Source organism: Dipodomys merriami, unplaced genomic scaffold, assembly GCF_024711535.1.
Source record: "Dipodomys merriami isolate MVZ:Mamm:240054 unplaced genomic scaffold, mDipMer1.0.p SCAF_291, whole genome shotgun sequence".
NCBI lineage: Eukaryota > Metazoa > Chordata > Mammalia > Rodentia > Heteromyidae > Dipodomys > Dipodomys merriami.
This window is the reverse complement of record NW_027204393.1, coordinates 473,803-500,474: the sequence shown is the minus strand read 5'-3', so window position 1 is coordinate 500,474 and position 26,672 is coordinate 473,803. Positions and strand designations below refer to the sequence as shown.

General features: G+C 39.9%; 1 protein-coding gene across 5 annotated transcripts in view; it reads right to left on the bottom strand.

Annotated features, from left to right (window-relative positions):
* The window catches only part of Jph1 (junctophilin 1), a 79,994-nt gene that overhangs the window by 16,711 nt on the left and 36,611 nt on the right, over positions 1-26,672 (bottom strand). For all 5 annotated transcript variants that reach the window (XM_070038731.1, XM_070038733.1, XM_070038729.1 and 2 more), the window contains exon 3: positions 3,879-3,997. In XM_070038731.1, coding sequence (XP_069894832.1) covers positions 3,879-3,997 — 119 coding nt within the window. The remainder of the gene's footprint in view (positions 1-3,878; positions 3,998-26,672) is intronic.

Genomic DNA, 26,672 nt, shown 5'->3' with positions numbered 1-26,672 from the left:
GTGAGCAGGGTAAATATCACACAGGCCACAAGACCTGTGCTGACACTCCCTTCGGGCAGACCTCCATGAGTTACTGGTGAATGTGGAATCAGAACAAGGAGCATGAGATGAATCAACTATGTAATGGCATCAGGTTGAGCTAGCCTGATGTGTCCATTTCCTCAGTCATGATGATCTTGCCAATAGAGCCATCCACCACTGGCCACAGTATCCTGCCCTATAATAGAAATGTCCTTGCCAATGCCACTGAGATACTCCAAGGTTTTGGCTCAGGCTTCTCCTCCTCTGGACAGGCTCTGGATATACACTGCCAATTTTTGCCTCTGACTCACTTTTCTTCTATACTTTGAGGGTGACCAATTTCTTTTTAGATGTTTTCATATTCCTAGTCCTGTTATAAGGAACTTCTAAAGTCCTTATAGCCTTGCAATCATGGATTGTGAGTGATCAGGTGACCAATGTCTAACTAAGCATGCCTATGGCTCAATTTCAAGTTTACCCCTCAGGGCAAAAGTTCTAAATTCTCATTTGGTGGGGGGCGGGGACTCACTATTCATGCACACCAATTGCAATTTCCATTTCTCTGTGTTTATGCAATTATGTACACATTTTCCCCATATATCCCATTTGTTTACGTTTTATTATTAACTTCTTGAGAGGGTTAAGTTTAATTAATCTAACCCTTTGAGAACTTAATATCCCATATGTCTATGTTTTAGTTTCCCTTTGCATTTGTAAATGAACTGTAAATGATACATGTTTAAACTACAGGCATAAGGATTGAATTAAGATGGCCAACATGTGAAAATACTGCCAGTGCCTGAAAATAGATAACTTACTATGAAAACATTCAAAATGCAAGCCATGACAGACACATTTTTATCTAGGGTTAAGGCACATGCACTACACACAAAGGTGACACTTGTAACTGAGATACGTAAATTAAGTGAGCAGAAGTACTTGAAAGCCCGTTAGCAAACGATTCTATGATTTGATCACCCTGTAAAGGCAGAGTGGAAAGCATGAGCCATGGTCCCCGGAGAAGAGCCGCAATACTTGGTAAGAAAGGCCTTCTATACAGCTGCTGAAGGAAATGCTGGCTGTGGGTCAAAGGGGATTGCAGCTTTCCATGCTGTGGCCGTAGCCTCAAAGAGACCTACTGTCATCTCATGCTACTGGGATGTATTCATTACTGATGGACAACTTGCTTATATGAAGCTATTTTTGCTAAGAAAGGGTGAGATTACATTTTCCCACAATATTTCTTTCCCTTCAAATGCATTTGCACCATAAAAGGCCTTACTTACCATTTAGTCTGGGAAACTAAGATGACCTGTATCATTTACCTGTGGGTAGTACCTAATGGAAGTCTAGAGGGACTCTATCCCCCAGCAGAATTAACAACAGAACCAAAAATTAGCATCTGCAGACAATAGTATGTTTGTTCATTGAGAGAATAACTTAAACTCACTGCCTCTCAACTGTCCAGCTTATCCTTATGGCAGTACCATTGGGGAGCATGGGGCAGAACACCCCCCAACCCCCAACCCATTTCCCACTTGCTCAGCTCTTCTATAACTCTTATATCCTGGAAGGGCTAATTCACCAAGGTGCTTAGACACCATGGAAGTACAACTTTATTTCACACCATAAAAATTCCTTTGATCAGAGGTCATTGCAAACAAATGCAGAGTCCCTTTCCAAACAAACTCCCACATACATGCATGAAAGGATTTAAATCCCATCAAAGACTTAAAACAGATGCACATGAAAGAAAATACTCATTATGACCAGTTGCCTCCCTTGACCTAGAACTCTTGAAAAATCACTCTGTGACTCCATCAGCAAGCCAACTGGGCCCTCTTTAGCTTTTTTGGTGTTCAGTCTTTGCCTGGCACTGTTTACTTTTCATGAGGCAACAATAAACCCAAGATCTTCAAAATCTATTTGTTATTTTCCCCCCACTCCTCCATCATTTAGTACAGTGATGATTCTAGATTTTCTCTGGCTCTTGACATTGGTTATACTTTGCTGACTGTAACAAGACTTAAAAACCTGCTTTTGATGAAAAGCATTGACTACATACTTTGGCCTTCAATGTAAAAGGTAGGAGAAAAGCTTTTGTATCTTTGCCTTGAGTCATTCTTTCCTGCAAGTCACTTTATAGTCATCTGAGAACCAAGGAAGGGGCCAGACAGAAGACTGGACCACCCACCAGATATCAATGACTCTAATTATAACAAGGGCTCAGCTGACAAATGTGCTATTGGGCACCACTTCTCAACTATGATCTACTCATGAATAACTTCATTATCCTACAGAGGTTTCAATATACTACTTACGCACATATTTTGCTCCTGTCCTAATTTTTTGTCTATTTAAACTTCTATAGGTTTACATACAGTCATGAACAGATCATGACTAGACTTTGAAGATGACTCAAGATGTACTGATATGCTGTCTTCCTGTAACATGCATGTGTCATGTGATAAATCTTTCTCTGCCTTTTATCATGTCTCTTTCATAGCATACAGAGGCAGGTGCCACACCTTGATTTGTGGGACTCCTTGAATCTGGGGTCTAAAACCCTACTTTCATTATCCATATATTAGGATTCAGAGACATGCTGTGGCTCCAATGTACCACTCTCTGGGAAACTGCACTCACACTGAACATACCATACTGTGTAGGGTACTGGGCTAGCTGTTAAAGTTTACTAATATAATAAAAAATCATCATGGAGAAGTTCTTTACCAAGGAAATAGATTTTTTTTAAATGAAGTAAGGAGGTAGTAAGATTTGAACTTAGGGATTTGTGCTTGCTAGGCAGATGTTCTACCCCTTAAGCTATGCTCCAAGCCTGAAATAGATTTTTTTCAAGAAACTTGATGCAGTCATTTTTGTTTCTTCAGCTAGAAATCTGTTGATCTCTGAAAGCAAATGTTAGAAAGATAATGATGTATGTAATAAGGTGACTCTAACTGCTTTGCAAAAAGAATAAACCATTGCAGATGGAGTGGAAGACGTATGAAGCAAATTAAATATGTACACTTACTGCAAATAATTTTGATTGGCACTTAACAACATTTCTTTTCTTTCTTTTTTTTTTTGTGGTCGGTCATGGGGCTTGAACTCTGGGCCTGGGCGCTGTCCCTGTGCTCTTCAGCTCAAGGCGAGTGCTCTACTGCTTGAGTCACAGAGCTACTTCTGTTTTTTTAGTGCTTTATTGGAGATAACAGTCTCACGGACTTTCCTGCCCAGGCTGGCTTTGAACCCTGTTCCTCAGATCTCAGCCTCCTGAGTAGCTAGGATTACTGGTGTGAGCCACTGGCGCCTGGCTACTTTACAACATTTTTGAGACACATAATGAATGAGGACTTATTTTATGTCCTTTCTTTCTTATGGAATTTATTTTCAGCTTAATCTGAACAGAGTAAGTGATTCACTGTGTTATCTTCTAATTACACTCCTTTAATGTTCAGATATATCTTTTTAAAAATCATAATACTTGCTAGTTCTTCTTTTGCTGCTATTGTTAGGTGTCTTTGAGTCTGGGTTGTCACAGAATTTACAATTGTCACTTAGATAATTTTAACAAAAAGATACTTCTTGTTTAGAGATGTTGGCTCATAGTTTGCTGATGATATGTGGTTGGGGCGGGGTTGGGTGGTTTGGAAGGTAAGAAGATGGGAAGGTGGCCCAGGCAGGGAGATACCCTGGGCATAATTCAAATTCCCAATGCTGACATTCAGATGATTACAATATTCTACCATGTATTTATTACTGCTGAGATTCATAAAACACCTTTAAAGGAAAAGGAAAAGGAAAAGAAAACCAATGCCAGTGCTCCCACCTCTGCAAGCTAAGAATTGGTGTACCTGGTTGGTAGAAATCAGGCGACAGCTCCCTGGCCACAGCTCTCGCGATGTCACATTCCTGGCGGGCGGCCACTGCAGCCTGGTCAGCAGCGTCAGCTTTTGCTCTGGCGTGTGCAGTCCTGCATGGGCACAAAAGGGCCAGTCAGCAAAGGCAGCACCTTATTAATTACACATGGATAAGCAAACTTGGATCTGGGAAATGTTAATTCCGATCAGGGTCTGACCCCGGCAGTAGGAACTCTCAGGATGGTATCCCTGTGAGACTTCAGTGATGTCAACAGAGGTGAAACCACCTGTAAATAGCCTCAGTTCTTCCAAGCCGAAGTATGAGAAATGTGGGTGTTGCCTGATGTGATTTCTGGTTGACAAAAGTGCTGGATCAACTCAACTGCACACTGTGGTTGGCATTTATCCCTGAAGCTATTGAAAATAGACTTTGAGCATAAAATTAAGCAGTGTTCTTGGATCTAAGTCCTATGGTAAAACCAATATGTGCATTTGATGACTAAAAGTCTGCACACTAGTAAGATGGTAAAATGGTTCTTTGGGGAAAAAAGTTAAACTGTTACTGGAAAAGTTGGTCAATTCCTAAGGTGTAAATACTCCCATCATGGCCAAATTCAGGCTCTTAGTGTGATGTGACTGTGTGTGTAGTTGAGAGGAGCTGTGCATCACGGGCTCTCATCTGTCTGCTTGGGAGGGTTAACAAGGATTCCATTTAGTTGATTTTTCAATATGCTTTTTTTTGGGGGGGGGTCCAGTCGTGGGGCCTGAACTCTGGGCCTGAGCGCTGTCCCTCAGCTCTTCAGCTCAAGGCTAGCGCTCTACCACTTGAGTCACAGTGCCACTTCTGGCTTTTTTCTTTTTGCTTATGTGGTGCTGAGGAATCAAACCCAGGGCCTCAGGCATGCAAGGCAAGTGCTCTACCACTGAGCCCCTCAATATACTTCTTTTATCAGATTCAAAGGGCTAGTAGTAGGTCCAGCAGGTGAGGACAGAATGGATCTTGGAGTAATCCATTCCCTTTCTGGTTTATCCCCAATTGCTAAAATCTTAACTCTCTAGAGGGCTGGGGAGAAAATGGTAGGGAAAAGAATCAGGCTTCTTATGGACTTACACAGATTTTTACCAGCCTAAGAAGAGAGGATTGGAGGCTTGACAAAGCACTGGAGGTATTCATTTCCCAAACTGGAACAAGCTTGTCTAGTTAGTCTTTATACGGTGAATACAGGCACTTGTTTCTTATAACCTTGTATATATTTTTTTTTATCATATTATTATCAGTATTAGGCAAGGCTATAGTAGTAAAACCTTAATGAAAGTATGGAAGAAGTATACACACTTATCTCAGAGGCAAGAGAATGGAAGAGTTAGGAATTGGCTTTGGGCTCCTGATGGTCTTGGGGAAAAACAGGTGGCAGTGGGAGGAAGCAGAAGGCCCAACTCCCAGGGCCAGACTACAGAAGGACAAAAGGAAGATGAGGGTCTGAACTGAGGCATGGGGTTAGCTAGTAGGAAAAGCCATTATCAGATTACTTTCTTCAAGCACCTCCTCTTATACTGTGTGCTCATTGTCTATCTCACTAAAGGTTAGAATATATAGAATACATACTAGGATATATGATTCATGGAGACTGGGATCCCTTCCTTCTTTCCTTTCTTCCTCCTTTGTTTTGTTTTGTTTTGAGATAGGGGTCTCATGATGTAGTTCAGGATGACCTCAAGTTGGCTGTGTAGCCAAGGACGACCTTAAACTCAAATACTCCCGTTTTTCAACATCCCAAGGGCTGGGATTCCAGCTGGGTACGTGCCACTATACCTGACTCTGAGTTTGGGATTTTTAATGTCTGTGTCTTTGCTATAAATCCCAATACATACACAAAGTAAATACCCATAGGATTTACTGAGGATCTGTTTTATGAATAAAGAAAGGAATGATACTTTCTTAGGCAGTTACTTAAAAATAATTGGGATGGTAAAACTATGGGCAAAACAAAGAACAGTGGCTGTTGAATGCTCAGGTAAGGGTTCAGGGTACAAGTAGGAAGGGAGAAGAGGTGGAAGAGAGAAGAGGTGGAAGAGAGGGCATCCTTAGTGCAGTGAAACAACACTGTGTGACTCTGTAGTAGGAAATGTCTTAATGTTGGACATTTGTCAAAATTCACAGACTATACAATATGAAATAGGTCCTGATGTAAATATTAGAAATTAATATTAATGGAGCAATATTGGTTCATTAATATCTGTTGGCAATGCCAGACAGGGGAAGCTGTACATGGGTCTAGGGTGGGGAGAAGAGGTATATATGGAAACTCTCTGTACTTTCTGGGCAGTTTTTCTGGCAACTAAAACTGCTCTAAAAATAGTTTATTAATTAAAAGTGAGTAGATTAAGTTCAAACCATCCAAATAGTTATTTCTGAATCGTGCAGGTTATTTCCAATTATTTCTGTCTATGTCTATTATAAAACATGAAGTGGAAGACAGTCAAAAGGTTAAGGTTCCTATGCAATTGGCTATAGTGACCGTGTATTGCCATCTCTGGTGATAGCGGTGCCTGAGAATCAGCAGATGCCCTCTGTGAATGTTCTTTTGGTTTCTCAGAACCTCAACTCAATTTTTTTTTCCTGAGGACGACTTTCTTTTTTATCTGCTATTCTTAGCTAGAGCCCAATTATGTCTAGGTATCATAATTAATGAAGCTGTAGCAGAAGAGCCATTCTGCCTAATAAAATGTCACCTTCTAGCCCTTTAACAAATCTACAAAACTCTTCAAATACAAGAGCGACACATTACTATGTAGTCCAACAAAACAGCAGTATCCTCTCTGTCATGTTTCACAACATGCTGAACTGAGAGACAGATGATCTTTCTTGCAAATACATTTTGGAAGCCCAGCGTTAGGGAAGCTTCATTTACACTTTTGAACCCTTTACTTGTCTACTTGCACTTTCCTGTAATACCTGGCTAGCACTGTTCCAGGTGTCAAGGCTCCTATAAAGCTGGCTGAAGTGCCCAAAGCACAGCCAAGTCTAAATCCGGAGGTCCATGCAAGAGCTTCTAGTGGATGTGATTTTGGGAGTGAAAACCAGGAGCCTACTCTGAATTAGTTACCACCAAACTCATTGGGCCATGGCTGCTGATATGTCTAGATTTTTGTCCAGAAGTAACCTGGATTGCCTTTGACTCATGTTAGTGAATTTATATGTTCAAACCCAGGCCCAACTCCTGGGATACACATGACCGTTGCAGTTAGTTAGTTGCTAAGATACTTTGTTGCTTCTGGGGTGGGGGTGGGGCTACACTAGTCAGTCTGGGGCAATCAGCTGAAATCACTCAATATGGACACCATCTACCACAGCCAGTCATAGGGAAAATTTACATACCTCAAAGAAATATGATGCTCAGGACCCATCTCACTTACTCAATAGACAGCTAACATTTCCAAGCCTTTGGACCCTCAAGAATCTCTACAAATCACCATCATATATATTTCCCTCCACTGAAGACAATAAACAGTGACTGAGAAGCAACTCCTTTCAGTGAGGCATGAGCTGCTAACTGTCTTTCAGGGCTCTGTCATCACACATAAACCCGCATGCAGAGAGTTACAATGTGCAGGTGAGGGGAGGGGCGCCATGCTAAACTGAAGAGGCCCATGTGGTCAGCTAGGCTCGTTGTGAAGCTGCTGGACCCATTCCTGGACATAGCTTAGGTTAGCAGTGCACAGTGCCCCAGCGACCAGAACTTCTGAATAATCTTGCCAGGCATCACTTGTAGTTAAGGCCATCATTACAACTGACTTTTTAAACAGCAACTTGACGACTAAGTTCTCCTCTCCTCTCTTCTCCCCTTCCCTGTCCTCTCCTCCCTCTTCCCCTCTCCCCTCTCTCTTTTTGAACTAAGTTAAAGCATCATGAGCTTTCAAGTCACTTTACTCAGAAGAAACTAATCTAGTTTCCCTAATTTTGTTTTTGGGTATGTTTTTTAAGAAGCAGCAAACTCAATTTTTCTTAACCTTAATAATGTTTGTTTTAAAATGCATATTCAGCCTTACACTGAACATGTGCAGTACTGCTCCCGTGACGAGGGACGCAGGTGTTTACATGCCTGTCCCACCTCCTGGCTTTCAGTCTTTCTTCTATCTGCCTGACACAGCTGAAGAAGAATTTAATCTAGAATGTACCATGATTCTGCTGAACGGAGAACTGCACCAAATATTTATGGTTTACTACTTTTTTTAAAAAAGTGCAGTCTCTTCCTAACAATAACCTGCTTTGAAATTTGCTGCTTTTAGTCTTTTAAAATTTGTTAGATATGAAGTCAAAGTTTACAGAGACGGTTCTTAAAACTTGAGGCAGAGGCTATCACCAATAAGTAAGTTCAGGATCTTTCTTAGTGATGTTCTCTGACATCTAAACATGTGAAGAAAATCATTATTAGGCAAATTTAAATATGAGAACAATTGGCATGTGAAAAAACCAAACCTCAGCTAATGGCAACATCAATCTTTTGGTTGCTCAGGCCAAGACGTGTCAGTCATTCTAATGCCTCCCTGCTTCTCACATAATAATCTCCACATATCACCATCAAGAATCTCCACTGTCAGTGAATATAGGTGGCACTAACTCCCCTCAAAATATGTTTTTCAATTGATCACATCATTGTAGCCCCGGTCTCATTACCATCATCACACCAAAGTTACTGCAACGATACAGCTGGCCTCTCTGCCTCTTTATCCTGCCTGCAATTCCCTTTACCTTTCATTACTTTTAGAAAGACCTGATAATAAACCAGAAATTCTTTCCTAGGTTATGGTATCATGGGCAATAACCTGCAAAGGATATGATTAGTTAGCCTTTCTTTTGGACTGTGGCATTATTCATTTATGTGAGACCTACATTTGAGGAAACCAATTATCTTGTGCAGACACAGATGCAGCCCCTTTTAAGAAGAAAGTAGTCTGTGGCAAAAGGAACACACTCTTGATAGGAACAAGACACAGCTAGCTATATACACCGCTAAAAATCTAAGGTATGATTTCTAAGTAACCAGCACTGGCTTTGACACCGGTTCTTCAGTCTTGATTTGGTTCTCAATAAAGCTCAGGCTATACTCTTCAAGCTAAAGAATATGCAGGACCCTTAGATATCATCCCAATCTCTAATTTTCAGTCTTTTGTACACATATTAACTGACATGGGTTGGGGTATGCTCAAATGGCAGTGTTTACCTAGCAAGTACAAGGTCTTGCATTCAGTTCCCAGTAGAATTCTTAGGTTTTGGTCGAAAGCAAGTGACATCATCATTATCAGCTAATCCTATTTGTCACTGCAGGAGTTCAAGTCTTCCTTTCTTCTAAAAGTGATAGCAAATTATTTAGACATAAAAAAGTACATAAGGGGCCTAAAATTGTGATTGAAGTTTGGCATTTTATATTTTGCACATGTATTAGAAAACAGGCTTTGAAAGCATTCAGAGCCAGAGAGTAAGCCAAGAACTGTCTGAGCCACAAATGGTTCTTATCAATGAGATCAAAAGGTAAACCATACTACTTTATCACAGAAATGCTTTCACAGAACTGTAATAAGTATTGTACATTAGGTTTTTTTATCAAGTGGAGGAAGGAGGAGCCATGATCAATTTAAAGAATGTTTACATATCTTTCATAAAATCCACCCATTGTGTGTTATCATTGTTAGGTTTATAAAGACTCAGGTGATACAATGCCCTTATTGTATAGGGCCAGGAAAAATTGGGTCTCTGAAAATAAACTAGTTTGCTTCCTTGTACCATATGGCCTAAACTACATAATCTATTGTTTCTCTTCATGTTAAGGCAACCAGGAAATGTGGAGTAAGATAATCTTCAGTGTATGTGCATAGTTTTCTTCTCCAGCTACAGGGTTCCAGATGCCCATCGCTAGGATCACTATTATGTTTGTGACTCATCATCAAGTGCTGCAAACACTTTCTGGAAACTGGCAGTGTATTTAAACAAAACAGCCTATTTCCAGATCAATACACTCTTTTTTTTGTTGTTGTTGGTTTTTCTGGTGGCACTGAGGTTTGAACTCATGGCCTTATCAGTTGCTAGGCAGGCATTATACCACATGAGCCGCTTTACAACCCCAATATGCTCTTGTGTTATTAAGTTTCCTTACTCAGCCCATCTCAGCGTGTTAATGCTCAGCAGAGGAATGTATTGATGGAGATAGCAGATTCTGCTATGCAATCTCCTTTATAAGGTTTTTCTTTTTTCTTTTCTTCTTCTCTATCTAGGACATTTTTCAAGCTTGGAATGTTAAACTGTCATTCTTAAGTACTGTATAGACTTTACTCCCTTAGATCTGATCAAAATATAATTCTTTGAATTGTTAGTCAAAGACACATTTCTCATCCTTGATTGGAACACACCAAATGTTATTTATGTGTTTCATTGGTGCTGGGAATTGAACCCAGGGCTTTGTGTATACACATATACATATATATTTTAAAATATATTTTAAAATTTGAGGCATATATAGCCTGCTAGGATTCAAGGGGTGTACTACCATTCCTAACTCACCTAAATTTTGTTTTATAAAGCTTATCTAAGACTTTTCATTTCATGTTACTTATGTGTTGAGAAAAATCTGATAATTTTTTGAGATATTTTAGTTTTGAAATGCTTTAAATAAGAGTTTAAAAGTATTAAAACTAAAGGTTAGAATGTCTCTTTAAAATTTAACCACTCTCTGCTTGCCTCACATACATGAGGCCTTGGGTTCGATTCCTCAGCACCACATAAGCAGAAAAAGCCGGAAGTGGCGCTATGGCTCAAGTGGTAGAGCGTTAGCCTTGAGCTGAAGAGCTCAGGGACAGCACCCAAGCCAAGAGTTCAAGCTCCACGACCACCCTCCCCCCAAAAAACAAAAAACAAAAACAAAACCCCAAACTCAACCACCCTCAAGCAACTAAATAGGGAACAGTACTTGTAAATCACATAGCATAAAAGGATTATTATTTAGAATACCAAAATGCTCCCACAATTCAACAAGAAACCTTATTAAAAATAAGTGAATGACGGTAGAGCACTAGCCTTGAGCTGAAGAACTGAGGGACAGCGCCCAGGCCCAAGCCCCACGACTGACAAAAAAAAAAAAAAAAAAGGAATTCAGAGCATCTCAGATTTCAAAGTTTTCTTTGAACACTTGTTAGGCAGTCACATGAAAAACCCACCACATGGCCAAGATGGTGAATTTATGGGTTAGCATACAAATTGACCTTTGAACTCCTGCTAAAAGTATGGGGGTCTTATGAAAACTTACCACGTGGCCAAGATGGCAAAAAAAACAAGTCAGGATGGTAAAAAAAACTTGGTGGAGCTTTATTAAATAAGTAAGCAAGCAAGCAGTAGACAGACAAGCAGAAAGCCAGGGCACACAGTAACAGTGAAAGTGCTCTCAAGGAGAACTAGAGCTAGAGATAGACAGTTTTAACTAAGAGAATTCAAGCAGGACAGCCAGCCTTTAAGAGGAAACCTAGAGGGAGGAAAAAATAAATAAGTGAATGAGCTGGGCGCCAGTGGTTCATGCCTGCTATTGAGGGTGCTAAGATCTGAGAATGAGAGGTCATAGTCAGCGTGGGCAGTAAAGTCTCTGAAACACATTATTATTATTATTATTATTATTATTATTATTATTATTATTATTATTATTATTTTCCAGTCCTGGTGCTTGAATGCAGGGCCCGGGAACTGTCCCTGAGCCTCTCTGTGCTCAACGCTAGTGCTCTACTGCTTGAGTCACAGCACCACTTCCAGCTTTTTCTGTTTATGTGGTACTGAGGAATTGAACCCCGGCTTCATGCATGCTAGGCAAGCACTCTACCACTAAGCCACACTAAGCCACATTCCCAGCCCCAAGTCTCTGAAACTCCTATCTCCAATTAATCACCAAAAAGCCTGAAGTGGAACATGGCTCAAGTGGTAGAGTGCTAGCCTAGAGCAAAAAAAACCTAAGGGACAGTGTCCCAGCTATGAGTTCAAGCCCCAGGACTGGCAACACACACACACACACACACACATACACACACACACACACACACACACACACACACACACACACACACACAAAGGCAAATGATGTGAACAGACATTTCTGCAAAAAATACATAGAAGTAGTTTACTGGCTAAAGATGCTCCTCATCACTAAACATAAGGGAAATGCAAATGAAAACCACAGTGACATGCCACTTTCATGTTCATTAGGATGGCTACTATCAAAAGAATCTAGAAAAAACAATTGTTGGCATGGTCATAGAGAAATTGAACCTTTATTCAAGAATGTAAATAGTATGGCTGCTGTGGAAACAGTGGTTCCTTATAAAGTTAAAAAATGGAATTACTGTATGACTCACCAATTGGCTGCATTGTCCAAAGTATTGAAAACAGGGTTTCAAGTTACACACCCTTTAGAATAGCATTCTAATAGCTAAAGGCCCCAATATCAATGGATAAACAAAAAAGTGATATATAACTAGATCACTAAACTTGAAAATGAGATTCTGATACATGCTACAGCAAGGATAAAACAGAAATAAACACTGAATGATGTACCTAGAGCAGTCAAATTGGTAGAGATAAAAAGCAACATGGTGGCTGGTGGGTTAGAGACAAAAGGGTTGGGGGAAGGGGAGGATGGGAGAGTTGTTTAATGGGCAAGCACTGTCCTTGCACAAGATACAAAACTCCTGGTGAATGGTTGTATGCTAATGTGGGCAGACCTGTGCACTGAGCTGTACACTGAATAATGGTCAAGCCTGTAAATTTTATGTGTCTGTATTTTACAATTCAAAAATATCAAGCTATGAACAAGTACTCACAAAGTGTACTATGTCCAGAGGAAATAAGGAGAAAAAGCCAAAGGTTGGGCTCTCCACTGAGAAGGTTGCTAGCTAACCCCAGCTCTAAATGCTAAGAAACTAAATAAGGGTGATAGCTCTAAAGTAATCATTTTAGAAAAGTGTCAGAACTTTGAAATCTTCATGTCTGTTTAGCTAGCACTTAAAGCCTGGTGTTATGGATGTCTTCAAAAATATTACTAGAATGGTTAAACACATAATGAGGGGAGGAATATTAGAGGTAAGTTCAAGATTTCCAACTAGGTATCCAGATGCACGGCCTCACTACAGAGACAAGTGGTGTACCCCCTGTTAATAAGGTGAAGGTGATAATGAGACTGGTTTTAGAGTAGATTTTCTATGAAATACACATTTATAGTTGGAAGAACAAGGCTATGAGAGAAACTAAATGTTTACATTATAAACAAAAGCATAAAACCATGATGAACTCAATGAAAGGTGGACAAATGCATTTAAAAAAAAAGTAAAAAACGAAGAACACTTGGTGCCAGTGGCTTGTTTGTAATCTTAGCTACTCAGGAAGCTGAGATCCAGACAATCACATCTGATCCAGCCTGGGCAGAAATGTCCTCTAGACTCCATCTCCAAATTAACCAGCAAAAAGAGGTCCTGAGGCATAGCTCAAGTGGTAGAACTCAGCCAGGAAAACAAGCTGAGCATGCACAAGACCCTGAGTTCAGGCTCTAGTATTGGCTAAGCGAAGAAAAGCAGAGACCTGAGGGTCCAAGCCAAAAGTGTCGTAGGAATCTGGTAGGAAAGTGACAATGGAAGAGGTAGCAGTACTCAGGGAGCTCATGAACTTCTAACAGAATCCCTCAAGATCTTTGTTCTTAGATAGTGTGTCGCTTTCAGTATTTATCTGGGCCAGGTCTGAATTTTTTTTTTCTCCAGGACAGCTGCATTTTTCCCAGCCTGAGGCTCATGGAGCAATTGCCAGTAAGACTCTGAGAAAGGAATAGTTCATCAATCCTAACCTTTGCTGGGAAGAGGAAGGGCCAAGTAAAGCCTGCTGAGTCTGATAGACCATCTGAGAGGACAAAGTCTGAAAAGACCATTGCTGAAGCCAGATGGAAAGGAGTCTGTGAGGAACTGGGCAGAGGAAGTAGAGGAAGCAGGTGTGGGCCATATGCTGGAGACTTTTGACCCAGAAAAGGAGGAAATTTGGACAGTAACCAGAAGAATTAGCTGGGTCAAGGAAAAAGATGTTTTATTTCTATTTTACATAAATGAGAGCTGATCCTGTTGGGAAGTAGAAAAAAAGGATGCTCAGAGAACAGGGGAAAATGAAGAAACTAAAAAGATGACAATTGTTAAAATTATGTGAAAGACACAGGGGGAAAATAGTGAGGAGCTGATCCAGTGTCTTAAGGTTATTTGAACAATGCTATGCTTCAAAGAGACAGTGTCATGGGTTTCAGAACCAGAGATATTGGAGCAATCACTATAGTTTATCATGTTCACAGTGCCTCCATTTCCTCAGAATTAGAGAGGGTATTTCTGGGTAAATGCTTGTTGATTAGTCTTCTAAAGAAACTAAGTGATAGTGGGGAGAATCTGGGTGCTTAAGAGAAGGAGGTGAAGATTGGGCAGCAGCACTGCTCACAGTTCTAAGGAATGGGAGAGAGGAACATCAGAATTGCTGAGTGGGAGCAGAAGTGGAGCTTTGGTTAATGTGATTCTGCATTCTTCTCTTGTAGGGCTTTCTTTCTTGGGACAAGCAGAGAAGGTAGAAGGTAGACTCGATGCAGACTTGGGACAGAAGGGTGAGGAGCATCATTGTAACTCACCTCAGCATTCTGGGTAGGGAGGAAGCGGACATGGCCAACAGCAGCCTTTGGGCCAGGCGAAATAGAAAGGACTGAGTAAGAATGGAAAGAAAAATGTGATGGCAACCTGATAGCTATAAAATCATATACATGTAGATTGTCATGGTTTCAGGTACTCTTTTAGCTGGTTAAAATGTGCTGCCTTTCCTATAGCAAATTTTATAGAATCAGTCTTATTTTGACTGAATTTGGCTTACTACTACTAAACTAGATTGAACTAGGTTATTTAAAAAATGGATGCACATTCTATAAAATGAGACTAGATACGATCATTATAACACTTTCTCTTTGGGGCTGTCATAAGAATATCTGGATGTACCTGGAATGAACTTTGAAACCTTTGAAATTCAAGAAAATCTTGTCTGGACACTGTGGCTCATGCCTATAATCCTAGCCAGTCAGGAGGCGGAGATCTGATGTTTGAAGCCAGCCCCGTCAGGAAAGTAATGAAACACTTATTTCCAAGTAATCAACAAAAGTAGAACTGTGGCTCAAGTGGTAGAGTGCTAGTCTTGAGCAAAAAAGCTCAGGACAGCAACCCAAGCCCTGAGTTCAAGCCCCAGGACCTGGCACACCACACACACACACACACACACACACACACACACACACACACACACACACACACACACACACACACACACACACACACACACACACACACACACACACACACACACTTCAAGAAGACCACCTAGATATCCATAAAATTAAAAGTCAAAGCTGTTTTTATTTCTGCATCAGTGTTCTGTTTTTGCCTTCCATTGCCAAGGATCTATTATAGGTACAGATGAAAATAAGGCTGAGAATCAGAGCAATCTTAAGACTATACCATGGTTAGTGCACAAGATGTTAGCGGGGTATTCAGTTGTATGAATGGACCAAGTGACTAGATTGTAATCTGGCTCAACCCCCACTTAATGCTGCAAATGCCCATAAAACTCATTCTTCAGTACTCAACCAGTTTCATTTTCTAAGTACTTACACATTTGAGAAAATTTAGCAATCACAGTTTCACTCTTTAGAAATGACAGGAACCTTTACAACCTCTCAAACTCACAGATAAAGGACAATCTCTTAGGTAGTAAGGAAGCCATTTTATATCTTACATTATCTGAAATGGCTCTCTAAAAATCCCAAAGCTCCCAGCTTATCTCTTCATTTCATTCTGTCCTTATGTGCCTTGCATTTCTCTGTTAGGATTTTGATGCTAAGTGGTATGAACACTGAACTTGAATGGAGTTAGATATGCAAAACCATTCTGTATCTTTGACAGAATTATTCTCAAACCTTCTATTTTGAAAGACTTTTTGTGAGGAATGCTTATATAGTTGAGTTGTGGTTATTCTCTATATTTTATATTTTCTGATAGGAACTCTACTTCAGTTTCACTATTTTACAATTGATCAACCAAGAGATCCTTAACTATTTTTACTTTAAACCTCTAGCTCTATTATTATTATTGTTATTATTATTATTATTGGCAGCTATTGGTAGTATGGAAACAAAACAGCATGAGCAAAGGTTTTCTTTCACGTACATGAACCCTCTTGCTCTACACAAGTGATTCATGGAACTTTTGCTTTATCAGACACATTAAGAAACAAAGTAGGAACTGGACACTGGTGGTTCATGCCTGTAATCCTAGCTATTCAGGAGGCTAAGAAGACCTGAGGATTGCAATTTGAAGCCAGCCCAGGAAGGCAAGTCCATAAGACTCTAATCTCCAGTGAGCACCAAAAAAGCTAAGAGATGTGCCTCAAGTGGTAGAAAGCTAGTCTTATGCACATGCCTACATGTGCATGCACATGCACACACAAGAACAAGAACAGCCATCACCACTAACTACAGTAGCAGCAGCAGCAAACATGTAAACCCAAGCCCTGAGTTCAAGTCCCAAGACTGGCAAAAGAAAAAATAAAGAAACAAAGTGGGAATCTGAAAGGGCCTCTGAGGGTTCTGTGGTACCTCCTGGGCAATTTCATTTCCTTCTGTAGAGATTTGATTATCATTATCATTATCATCATCATCATCATTATCACTATTATTATTACTGCATTTTGGTGGTACTAGGAGTTAAATTTGTGCTTGCTAGGCAAATGCTCTACCACTTGAGCCATCCTCCAGTCCATCCTATGTAAAGATTTGAGCTCAAGAGAGCCTAAGAAATATATTCAAGAAATATATTCAAGAGTCACACAGACTGAGTGAGTGGAGCCTAGGTCTCTTAACCTTTAAGACAAACAAGTTGTGAAAATAGATTTCTGTGTGACCTGTTACTGTTTCATCTTCCAGTTATAAATTTCTGCTTATGCTTTCTATCTGAACATGTTATCCATCTCTTTACTTCTCTAATCATTCTCTAATTTTAATAATATTTAGGGTTCTTACTGGAAAATGAAAAAAATTGAGCTTTCCTCTTCTCCACATATATTTTTAAAAACCAGTTTTGGCTGAGTTCCAAGTGAAATAATAAAGCTTAGAAAGCATCTTACAAAGGACGATAGGACAGACTTGGTTGTCATCAAGGTTGCTCTTTAGCAGGAACATTTTTAGATGGTGTTAAAAATACTAAAGACTCATCCAATTTAGAGTTTCTTTCCCCCAAACACAAAATTAGTAATTAATGTCTTCAAGTTTAAAAGGAAATATCAGGAGATCACCCAGTTCTTCCTGAATTCTTAAAAGGTTTTGTTCTTTTTTCCTCATGAAAATCTCAAAATTGTTTTTATTGTATTTACCTGTTTTCAGCATTTGCTGTGCTAAACTGAGAATACTCTGATGCTCAAAAATAAAACAACAGTTTATTCAAGGATACTGAGAAGAAAACTATGGATGAAGCATTATATAAAGCGGTGTAAGTGTTTTCCTATTTAGTGCCTTTAGATAAAAGGAACACTGGGTATACTTGTGGGGAAAAGGTACCTCTGAAGATGGATACACAGACAATGATATAAAAAGATGGGCTTTTTAGAGGCAGGGATGCAATGATTCAAATAAAGTAAGTGGTACAATCTTGTTAAACTGTAACTCAAAATAATAGGAGACATTTCACCATTTTCTTTTGGTCCTGATAGACTGTTTGATTCCCAAGACTTACATCATTAAATTGCTTGGAATATTCGTGATCTGCTGTCTATCTGGGTATAGCTTCCCTTCCCTCCCTATTGAGGTTTGAAGCTAGGGCTTCATACTGACTAGGCAGGTACTCTACTGCTAGACCACACCATGAGCCTTTTTAATGTGTTGGTTATTTTTGAGTTATGGTCTCATTTCCTACCTGGATACACAACTAGCTGCCTATTTTAGGCATTCCCATCATAGCCGAGATGACAGGTGTGCCACCATACCCAGTGTCTTCCACTGAGATGGAGTCTCACAGATTTTTCTGTTGGCCTGGCCTAGAGCCACATCAGTCCTCCTGATCTCAGCTTCTCCCCATACTAGGATGACAAGCTCCTGCTGCCATTCGCAGCTATAGATTGAGAGGGGTCTTATGAATTTTTCTACCTGGGCTGGCCTCAAACTTTGATCTTCCTGCTCTCTGCTTCTCAAGTAGCTAGTACTACAGGCATGAGCTGGTGCCCAGATCTAGGCATGTTTTAATAAGATTTATAACTTGTATTTATCTTCATTGAAGCAAAATCATTTTTCCTCTAAACATAGGTATAAACATAATAACCTGCGGTGATTATATTTTTAATCTGCTTTGCAATCCTATCAATGTAACATGGATTGTTGTAATGCAATGCTGTAAGGTGATGTTTACTTTGTATTTATCATCAAAAATTTCTGAAGAGGTACTAAATGTTTGGTAGCAAACACTGAATTTTGAGAAAAGAATACATACATAAATAAGTATATATATATAGACATTTTAAATATTCATATTTGATTGAGAAATACATTTAGCCCAGCACATGTTAACTACTGTTATAAGTACTGTTATAAGTGTTTCTTTTTCATTTGGGATTCTTTACTGACTATGAAATATTTTTTGGTTTTGTTAAATCTCAAGGGAATAAAAGATTTGGAATTTAAAAGAAAAAACAAAAAAACCCAATTAATCAACCAAATAAAATATTCCAGAAAAGAAATGAATTGTTTAAAGTATTAATGAAACTCTTATGTGGACCAACACTACTCTGGTAACTAGTGAAGTCAGGGCAGCTCATAAATTATCATTTGTTATAAAGCATTATAACAAAGCTATTGTGTAATTCATTTCACAGGTTAAAAATGTCTCCTCTGCCTAGAAAACCTAATTGCAATGGTATTGTCCTTGATTCTTGATGAGAAATTATTAAACTGGAATCAGTCACTAGATCTGACTTTTAAAATAATGTAGCCCGCTTTACTTAGCTTTGGAAGTATCCTTCTAGGCTTCTAAATATCTGGCTAGGCTGCGATGGAAGCTATACTGCAGCATCCCAAGCTGTTCTATCTTGTGCCATTTTCAAGCCTAGAATCTAGCTCAAAAGCCGATATTCTCCCTCCCTTAGCCATCTACTGGCAGAGAGCCCTATCCTCTGCCATTTGCCACTTGTTCTGAGCTATTTTAATTCTGGACAAGTTGTGGTAGTAGGCTATATTTGAATTGGCCTCCACGGGGAAGAAACATAGCAAAGGCACGTGGCACCTTTCCCCTTTTTGACATAATCCAATTGTGCTTTGGCTCCCAGTCAAGCTATAAGAGATTCCACATCATATACATCCCAGCATGCACACTGGCTTGACTCCCACTCCCGGTTCCTCTGGTACTTATCACTCGACTGGGTGGCATGAGCCCTGGTGAGGACCTAAGGAATAGTCACTAACAATTTTAAGAATAAACAGGAACACAGGTAGGAATGAGAGGAGAAGCACAGATGCTGCTGGCTTCTGCTGAAGACCACTGGGATATTAATAGAACAATTTTCCAAAGCCCGTTCTAGATGTGAATTTTATGAAATATAATGTGTCTGTTGAGAAAGCTTTAAAAGAAATTTCACAGACTCAAAAAAGCCAGCTTTCTCAAGTTTCTGAGTTTAAGAAGTAGATACCCATTAAATAAGGATACAGGTTGACCCAGTGTAATGATAAGATGTATAAGACACTATGATGAAAGTGAACTTTACAACTTGGGGGGGGGCAGCGGCGGGGTGGGGGGGAGGGGGGAAGAGAGGGAGGAGTCAGAGAGGTGGGGAGGGAAGGGATGGTAGGGAAAAACAAAGGAGGAGGTAACAATGCTTGATAGGAAATGGACTCATTACCTTACGCATGTAGCTGTAACCCCTCTGTACAGTATCTTTACAATAAAAATATATACAAAAAAGAAAAAAGAAAAAGGAAAAGAAAAAAAGTAGATATGGCTGGGCGTGGCTCACACCTATAATCCTAGCTACTCAGGAGGCTGAAATCTGAGGATTGTGGTTCAAGGCCAGCCCGTACAGGAAAGTCCATGAGACTTTTATCTCCAATTAACTGGAAGTGGCATTGTGGCTGAAGTGGTAGAGCACTTACCTTGAGCTGAAGAACTCAGGGAGAGTGCCCAGGCCCAGAGTTCAAGCCCATGACCGACCAAAAATAAAAAAGAAGAAGAAGAAGATAGCCTAGGAAGCTCTTTGTCCAACCCTCCCACCCCCACATCTATCCCCTCACCCCTTTCTTGTCATGAGTTTATGACTTTTGGTGCTATACAGAAGGTGTGAGTTCTCATCTGCAGTTATGTTATTGCTGCAAAGCAGAAAGACAGGTTAGAAAGTTAATGCATTAACAATTAAAGAAAAACATAAACAATCATTTTCTATAGAATAGCTGCTCTGATATACCTTTCAAAATGATCCTAAAGCCAGACTTCTCACTGTCATGAGGAATCAATAAACAGCTTTTCATGAAATATTCTCCTATCTAGGATTTTTGTCTAGATGCTGACATGCCTACTTGGTTGGCAGCAGATGAAAATCCAGTCTAGTTAACATAACCATATCCCTCTAGAAAAGCAAAGTATAGAAAGCGGATTTCTGCCAGTTTATACTGGAGCTGTTTACTTGCACTGTTTGAACTATGAGGATTTTCCTTTCTTCAGCCAAGTTTCTACTTTTTTTTCCTTTTGCTGAATAAACCTTATTGTATCCAAGCAGGTAGTAAATAAAGCCCAGACTTCTGAGGTTTTCTGGGATAAGCAAGAACACAATTTTAGAAACATTATATTAAAAACAGTAATCACCCACATAGCCTAGTCAATTAATAAGAAACAACTTTTAAGTATCTTTAACAAAAGAACAGTAGACTATTTGGTTACTTGTAGCTAGTTAGGGATATAGACTCCCAAACTTACCTCCAAAGTGGCAAAATACAGAGGAAGAAAATGTCAAAACAGAGGTGTCTGTTTTTTCTGGGAAGACATGCAAGTGCCACTAGATATAATGATGGTTTAAATTTCACCAAAGCACAACTCACTTTAAATCCTATACTACTCTTAGGGTACTCACAGTCAGGCAGATATTTTGAAATGTCAACAAATAAGTCCTCCACAAAAACTACACAAACCATGTAGCAGTGAGACAAGCATTTTCTATGAGATGGCCAAGAACCTGCCACAGAGATCTGCTATTGAGAAGATAATCATGGCTACCCTGCAACATTGGGACCTTAGATACATTTCAAATTCTTTAATGTACCCACTATAATAGGCATCAAGGTTTCTTCAAAAAGTGGGGCTATGAGGCGAGCTCTTCCTCATTTTGTTTTAAGAAAGATGTCTGAGAGATCTGTCTTACTTAGGTCTGAATTAAGGCAGGAAATAGATGAAAACAATAGACCTGAAATGAGTATTATTAGAGATTCTAAAGATATATTCCTAATAACTCCTAATTATTAGTTCAACCTGTTCTCTCTCATGAGCTTCTCTGTAATTATCACTATCACACATATACAGACCCTGTACCCCAAGTTGAAGATAACAAAGGGTTTATGGGTCATTATTTCTAGGAATGACAGAAGGGGACAAAGGAGAAAAGAAATCACATCACATTTCTTAAAGAGGAAAGGAAAGGAATGACCATTAAATAAATAAAGCTCCATAGGACAGAGGCCATACCAAAAGAAAAAGGAATATAGGCCAAATTCCTGGGTAAGGAAAAGAGAGGTGTGTGGAGGAAGATGAGCCCTTGTGCCCCCACTAGCTGAGAGCCTGTGCTCCACCCAACCTGAACAGCAAGGTTATCTGATGGTGTGAGCAGGGAGACCACCTCTGAGCTCTGTCCTGTGATAGGAAGTCAGCTCTAAGCACTGCGTCTCACTTGGGAGTAACAGGAGAACATAAAAAGGAGGGATGCAGATTTTTCCTGTTCAAAAACTTGCAATCCATAAAGTACTACCACTGGAAAAAATATAAACACATGGCTACTATGATTGTATTAAGCAACAAGTATTGATGATGATGATGATGATGATGACAATAATTCTATGGATATTTTCTGGGTGTTTTTTATGTGCTGGGTTTTACTTGAATGATTGAGAAAATTATAGGCGGTTGCTCCTGTAGTAGAGTGGTGGTGTAGCTGGCTTGAATGAAGGTAAGAATTTCACCTGTGACCATGTGCACACCTGCAGCCTTAGTCTTGCTATTGGTATCTCTCATGGTGTGCTTTGTTTCCAATTTCCTCCTGTGTGTAGTTGGTGTTCGTCTTCATCTAAATTACTACGTGATGACTTTTAAAAAGTTTTCTTAAACGAGTGTATCTGTTTTGCCTTATCATGGGCATTGATATAATGACCTTTGAAGGGTAAGTGATTTTTAGTTTAGAGCCAAATGCAAAATGACGTATTTGACAAATGATAGTTACATTTCACTCTTGAAATGATCCTACTCCAAGATAAGAGATTTTCTGAGTTTGCAATATCTTCTTGGACCCTTGTGCTAGGTGCTGTCAGTGTGGTGTGGTGTGCTGTGGATCTCTCTTGCTAGGATTCAGCAGGTGATGCTTGCCAAACCCTCTACAGTAAGTAGGTACTTCTCGCCCTTCGGGTGGCAGATGAAGCCTCTTGCCTGCCAGGCTGCCCTGAGGCAACTTGTGCATCCCATCCTGGTCCTGCTGTTCTTGGGCCATCTGGAGGCTCTGGCTGTTCCCTCTCCACCTACTGCCCTGGGCATGTCCTCAGGTGTCTTTGCACTCATAATATTTGAACCCCCCCTCCCAAAACCAGGCTATTGCTACAACTGTGGCATGAAAGCAATCTTGAATTAGACTGGATAATGGAAATTTCACTGCCTTCCTGGATTTGTTCTATAAGTGTGGACACATCATTTAGGTGCTAAAGACTTTAAAAGTGCCAAACTAAAAATATCACTTACACCACATTGGAACATACTCACAAGCTGACTTTCTTGTTGTTTGCTGAGTGCATTTCAGTAGTGGGTAAGAGCCAGTGGTCTAAAGTCATTTCACCTGGGTGTGAGCATTACTTATTCCCACTCATGAGCCTGAACTTGGGCCCAGTTTCTCATCCTCATCAAGCCTCAGTTTCTTTACCTGGCAACATGGACAGCAGCAGGATCTGACTTTTAGGGTTCCACAAAGATAAACTAAACAGATCATATAGTTAAATGAATATACACTCAGAATTGACTTTCAGGATTCCACAAAGATATGGTAAACAGATCATATAGTTAAATGAATACACACTCAGAACTACACACAGAATATGTATCATGAGTAACAGAGTAAGTTTCTAGATAAGTCATATATTCACGGGTTCTAGAACATGCCCAAAAGTAGCAGGATAAGTGTCTCATTCTTTGTGATATTAACCCAGCCAGCCTATCAGTGTTGCTAGTTTTTTAAAAACGAGTCTGCTTAAAGTACACCAAGAAAATAGAAGCTAAAACCTTATCTCTCTCTTTTCTAAACATGTCAAGCAACATATATGATACTTCTGTATCTCTGTAAAATATAACAAAAGACAGTGAGGTATAAGGCTAAATATTGTGCTAAATGAGTCCAAGCCACACCTTTGTGAATATAACATTCTGGGGGAAGCAGGACAGCCAAGAGGTGATTAAGTGCTAGGCAGAAACCCCAGATTTTGGTCCTGTTTTGTCCTTTCCAAGCTGTGTGACACCAGACAGTTACTTAGGTCTTGGGGGTGTGGAACTGGTACTGTCTGCATGTTTATTTTGTGAGGATATAAGGAAGTATGTGTATAAGGATTTCCAAGTTATAAAGCAAGACAGGCAGATACGTACCTGCACACATAATCATGTACACACAATCAGCTTCACTAGTTCTATCCCACAAGAGCATTCTTTCTATTCTGGAAGTACAATGAATGGCTGTAGAGAACACAAAATCTATTTCTGGCTCAGAAGCTGGCCAGCCAGAGGGTATTTTGCCTTGGGTCACTGGTCTACTTTTCCTTGAGCAACAAAGACCTGGCTCAGTCAGCACACCATGCCTTGACCAGCTAAGTTCAATGTTTCAATGTAGGTCCAGTTTCTTGTCACATAATGTTCTAATATTTACACACACCATAGTTTACTCACTACTCCACTTGCCATGGGTAAGTTGCCCCTAACACCTCTCTGTTTTTCACAAGCAGTACTGTAATAATCATTATGTTTGACCATGCTGTCAGCAGTAAATTATCCTTTCTTCAGCCATAGCTGGAAACTTGAGGGGAGATGGTACTATTTCCATGGACTATAAAAGCTTATAGCCCAGGAATGGCTGCTTTATATCTGATTGCCAAGAACTGTACTATTCTTCAGAAAGGCAGACAGGTGTGTTCATTAAATATTTGTTTTCCCAAATATTTGTATGAGTGTATGGGTTCATTTATTATTTCATCTGTATTTTTGGTGGTAGCGGTGTTGGAGCCCAGGGCTTAGTACTTGCTTGGAAGGTGCTGTAATGGTTCAGTCAGGCTTTGGTTACTATTTTTGGGATAGGATACTGCTTTTTGCCTGAGCTAGTCTTCCTTTTTATGCTTCCTACTGGGAATGCTTTTATGCTTCCCAGCTGGGATGACAAGCCACCACAAGGAGATTTTTCTGTTGAGATAGGGGTTTCACAAACTTTTTCCCCCCCCCAGGCTGGCCTTGAATTGTAATCCTTCCTAATCTCTGCCTCTCTTCTCTCAGTAGCTATGATTGCAGGTTTAAGTTACCAGTGCCTGGCTGTTTTTATTTTTTAAATTTTGTGCTGGTCCTGGGGCTTGAACTCAGGTCCTGGGAATGGTCCCTGAGATTTTTTTTTTTTTTTGCTCAAGGCTAGTGCTCTACCACTTAAGCCACACTTCTAATTCTGGCTTTTTCATAGTTAATGGGAAATAAGAGTCTCATGGACTTTCCTACTTGGCTGGCTTTCAATCAGGATCCTCAGATCTAAGCCTCCAGAATGGCTAGGATTACAGGTGAGAGACACTAGTTCCCAACTGTTTTTTTTTTTTTAATACTACTAATTCATCTTTCTTATTGGTGACAAAATGTGTGGAAATGGGGAGGAGGAAAGGATCAGAGTAGATGATAGCTGGATAGAAAAGAAATCACGAAGGAGTAGTATACATTGTCTCCTGTGGGTTTAGCATGACCAAAGTGCCAGTCAATTTTAGGGTTCAACAACACTCAAAAAACTATCTTAGCCAGGCCCTGGTGGCTCGTCCTGAAATCCTACTTACTCAGAAGGCTGAGATCTGAGGATGGTGGTTTGAAGCCAGCCCATGGAAGGAAAGTCCATGAGATTCTTCTCTCCAATTAACCAGCAGAAAACTGGAAGTGGTGCTGTGGCTCAAAGTGGTAGAGCACTAACCTTGAGCAAAAAAGCTCGGTAACAGTACCTAGGCCCTGAGTTCATTCAGACCCAATGACTGACAGAAACAGAATAAAACCAAACCCAACAAAACTATCTTAGGACCTTAAAAGAAATATGAAAATTAGAATTTTAATATTTAGGTAATGCCAATACATGCATGTAGACACATACATTTTCTAATCATATACAGATTTACAATACTGCCCTCTTATTACTGAGCATCAACAGCCATCCAAAGTTTTCTATTTCATGAACAAAAAATTACTGTGTTGGACATTCAAATTATTATTATACTCTCCACTTCATGTGTAAGGAAACATTCCAGTAGATAGTAGTTTGTCCACAGTGCACATCAGAGCCATGATAAAACCCTATTCCTCCATATTAATCTGTCCATCTACTGGAAACAATCAAAATGTTGGAGGGGAAAAAAGCCAAATTCATCATATGGGTTTTTAAAATTTAAATCTTAAATACCATAAAACTTTTTACTTACATATTATAAATATAATACAATGAACTTTCATCAGGATGATCATGCAAATAGGAAGAATCTGGGTCAACATTTCAAGCCACAGATAAAATTAATCACCAGCTGGAAATCAGCTAGCATTGCTGGGCCAATTCTACCTACCATGATCCTCCCTGGATCAGAATGTCACCAGTGGTTACTTGGGTGTGTGAGGCTTGCCTTAATATGGTAGGAGCATAGAGGACTGATCCTCTGTCAGCCAATTTGGTTAAGAGAGCTGAAAATACGAAGTGGGCAGATGTGTTCAGCCAATTATTTTGGTCAAACAGACTTACCCCTAGTGTCCAACTCACTGGATTAACTTCATACTTCTTTATAAGTATCTACAGACAAATTTCTAAGAACATTTGAGAAGATTATTCTGTTTTGTGAAACTCTGTTAAACATATGCTGAAAGCTTAAATTTCTGGGAATCTAAGCATCAAGGCCTGACATCACAGCAATGTGGTTGGGATTCGTTGTCACTGTCTTGTGTGGTTAGTGACAGCTACCCCAACCCTGACCCAACTCATTCCACACTCATCTCCTCACACTCATACTTCTGAGGTCTTAGGTCATATTCTAAATCTTCTTGGATTTCCCCCTCCCACACTCTGTCCTTTTCTTACAACCACTGGTACCACCCACTACCAACCTCCTCCTTTCCAGGAGAGCTGAACAGCAGGCATGTTTGTAATACATAGCAGGATGGGGTGAGGCTACACAGAAATGACTATAAGCTGGCTCTTTAAAACATGCTTGT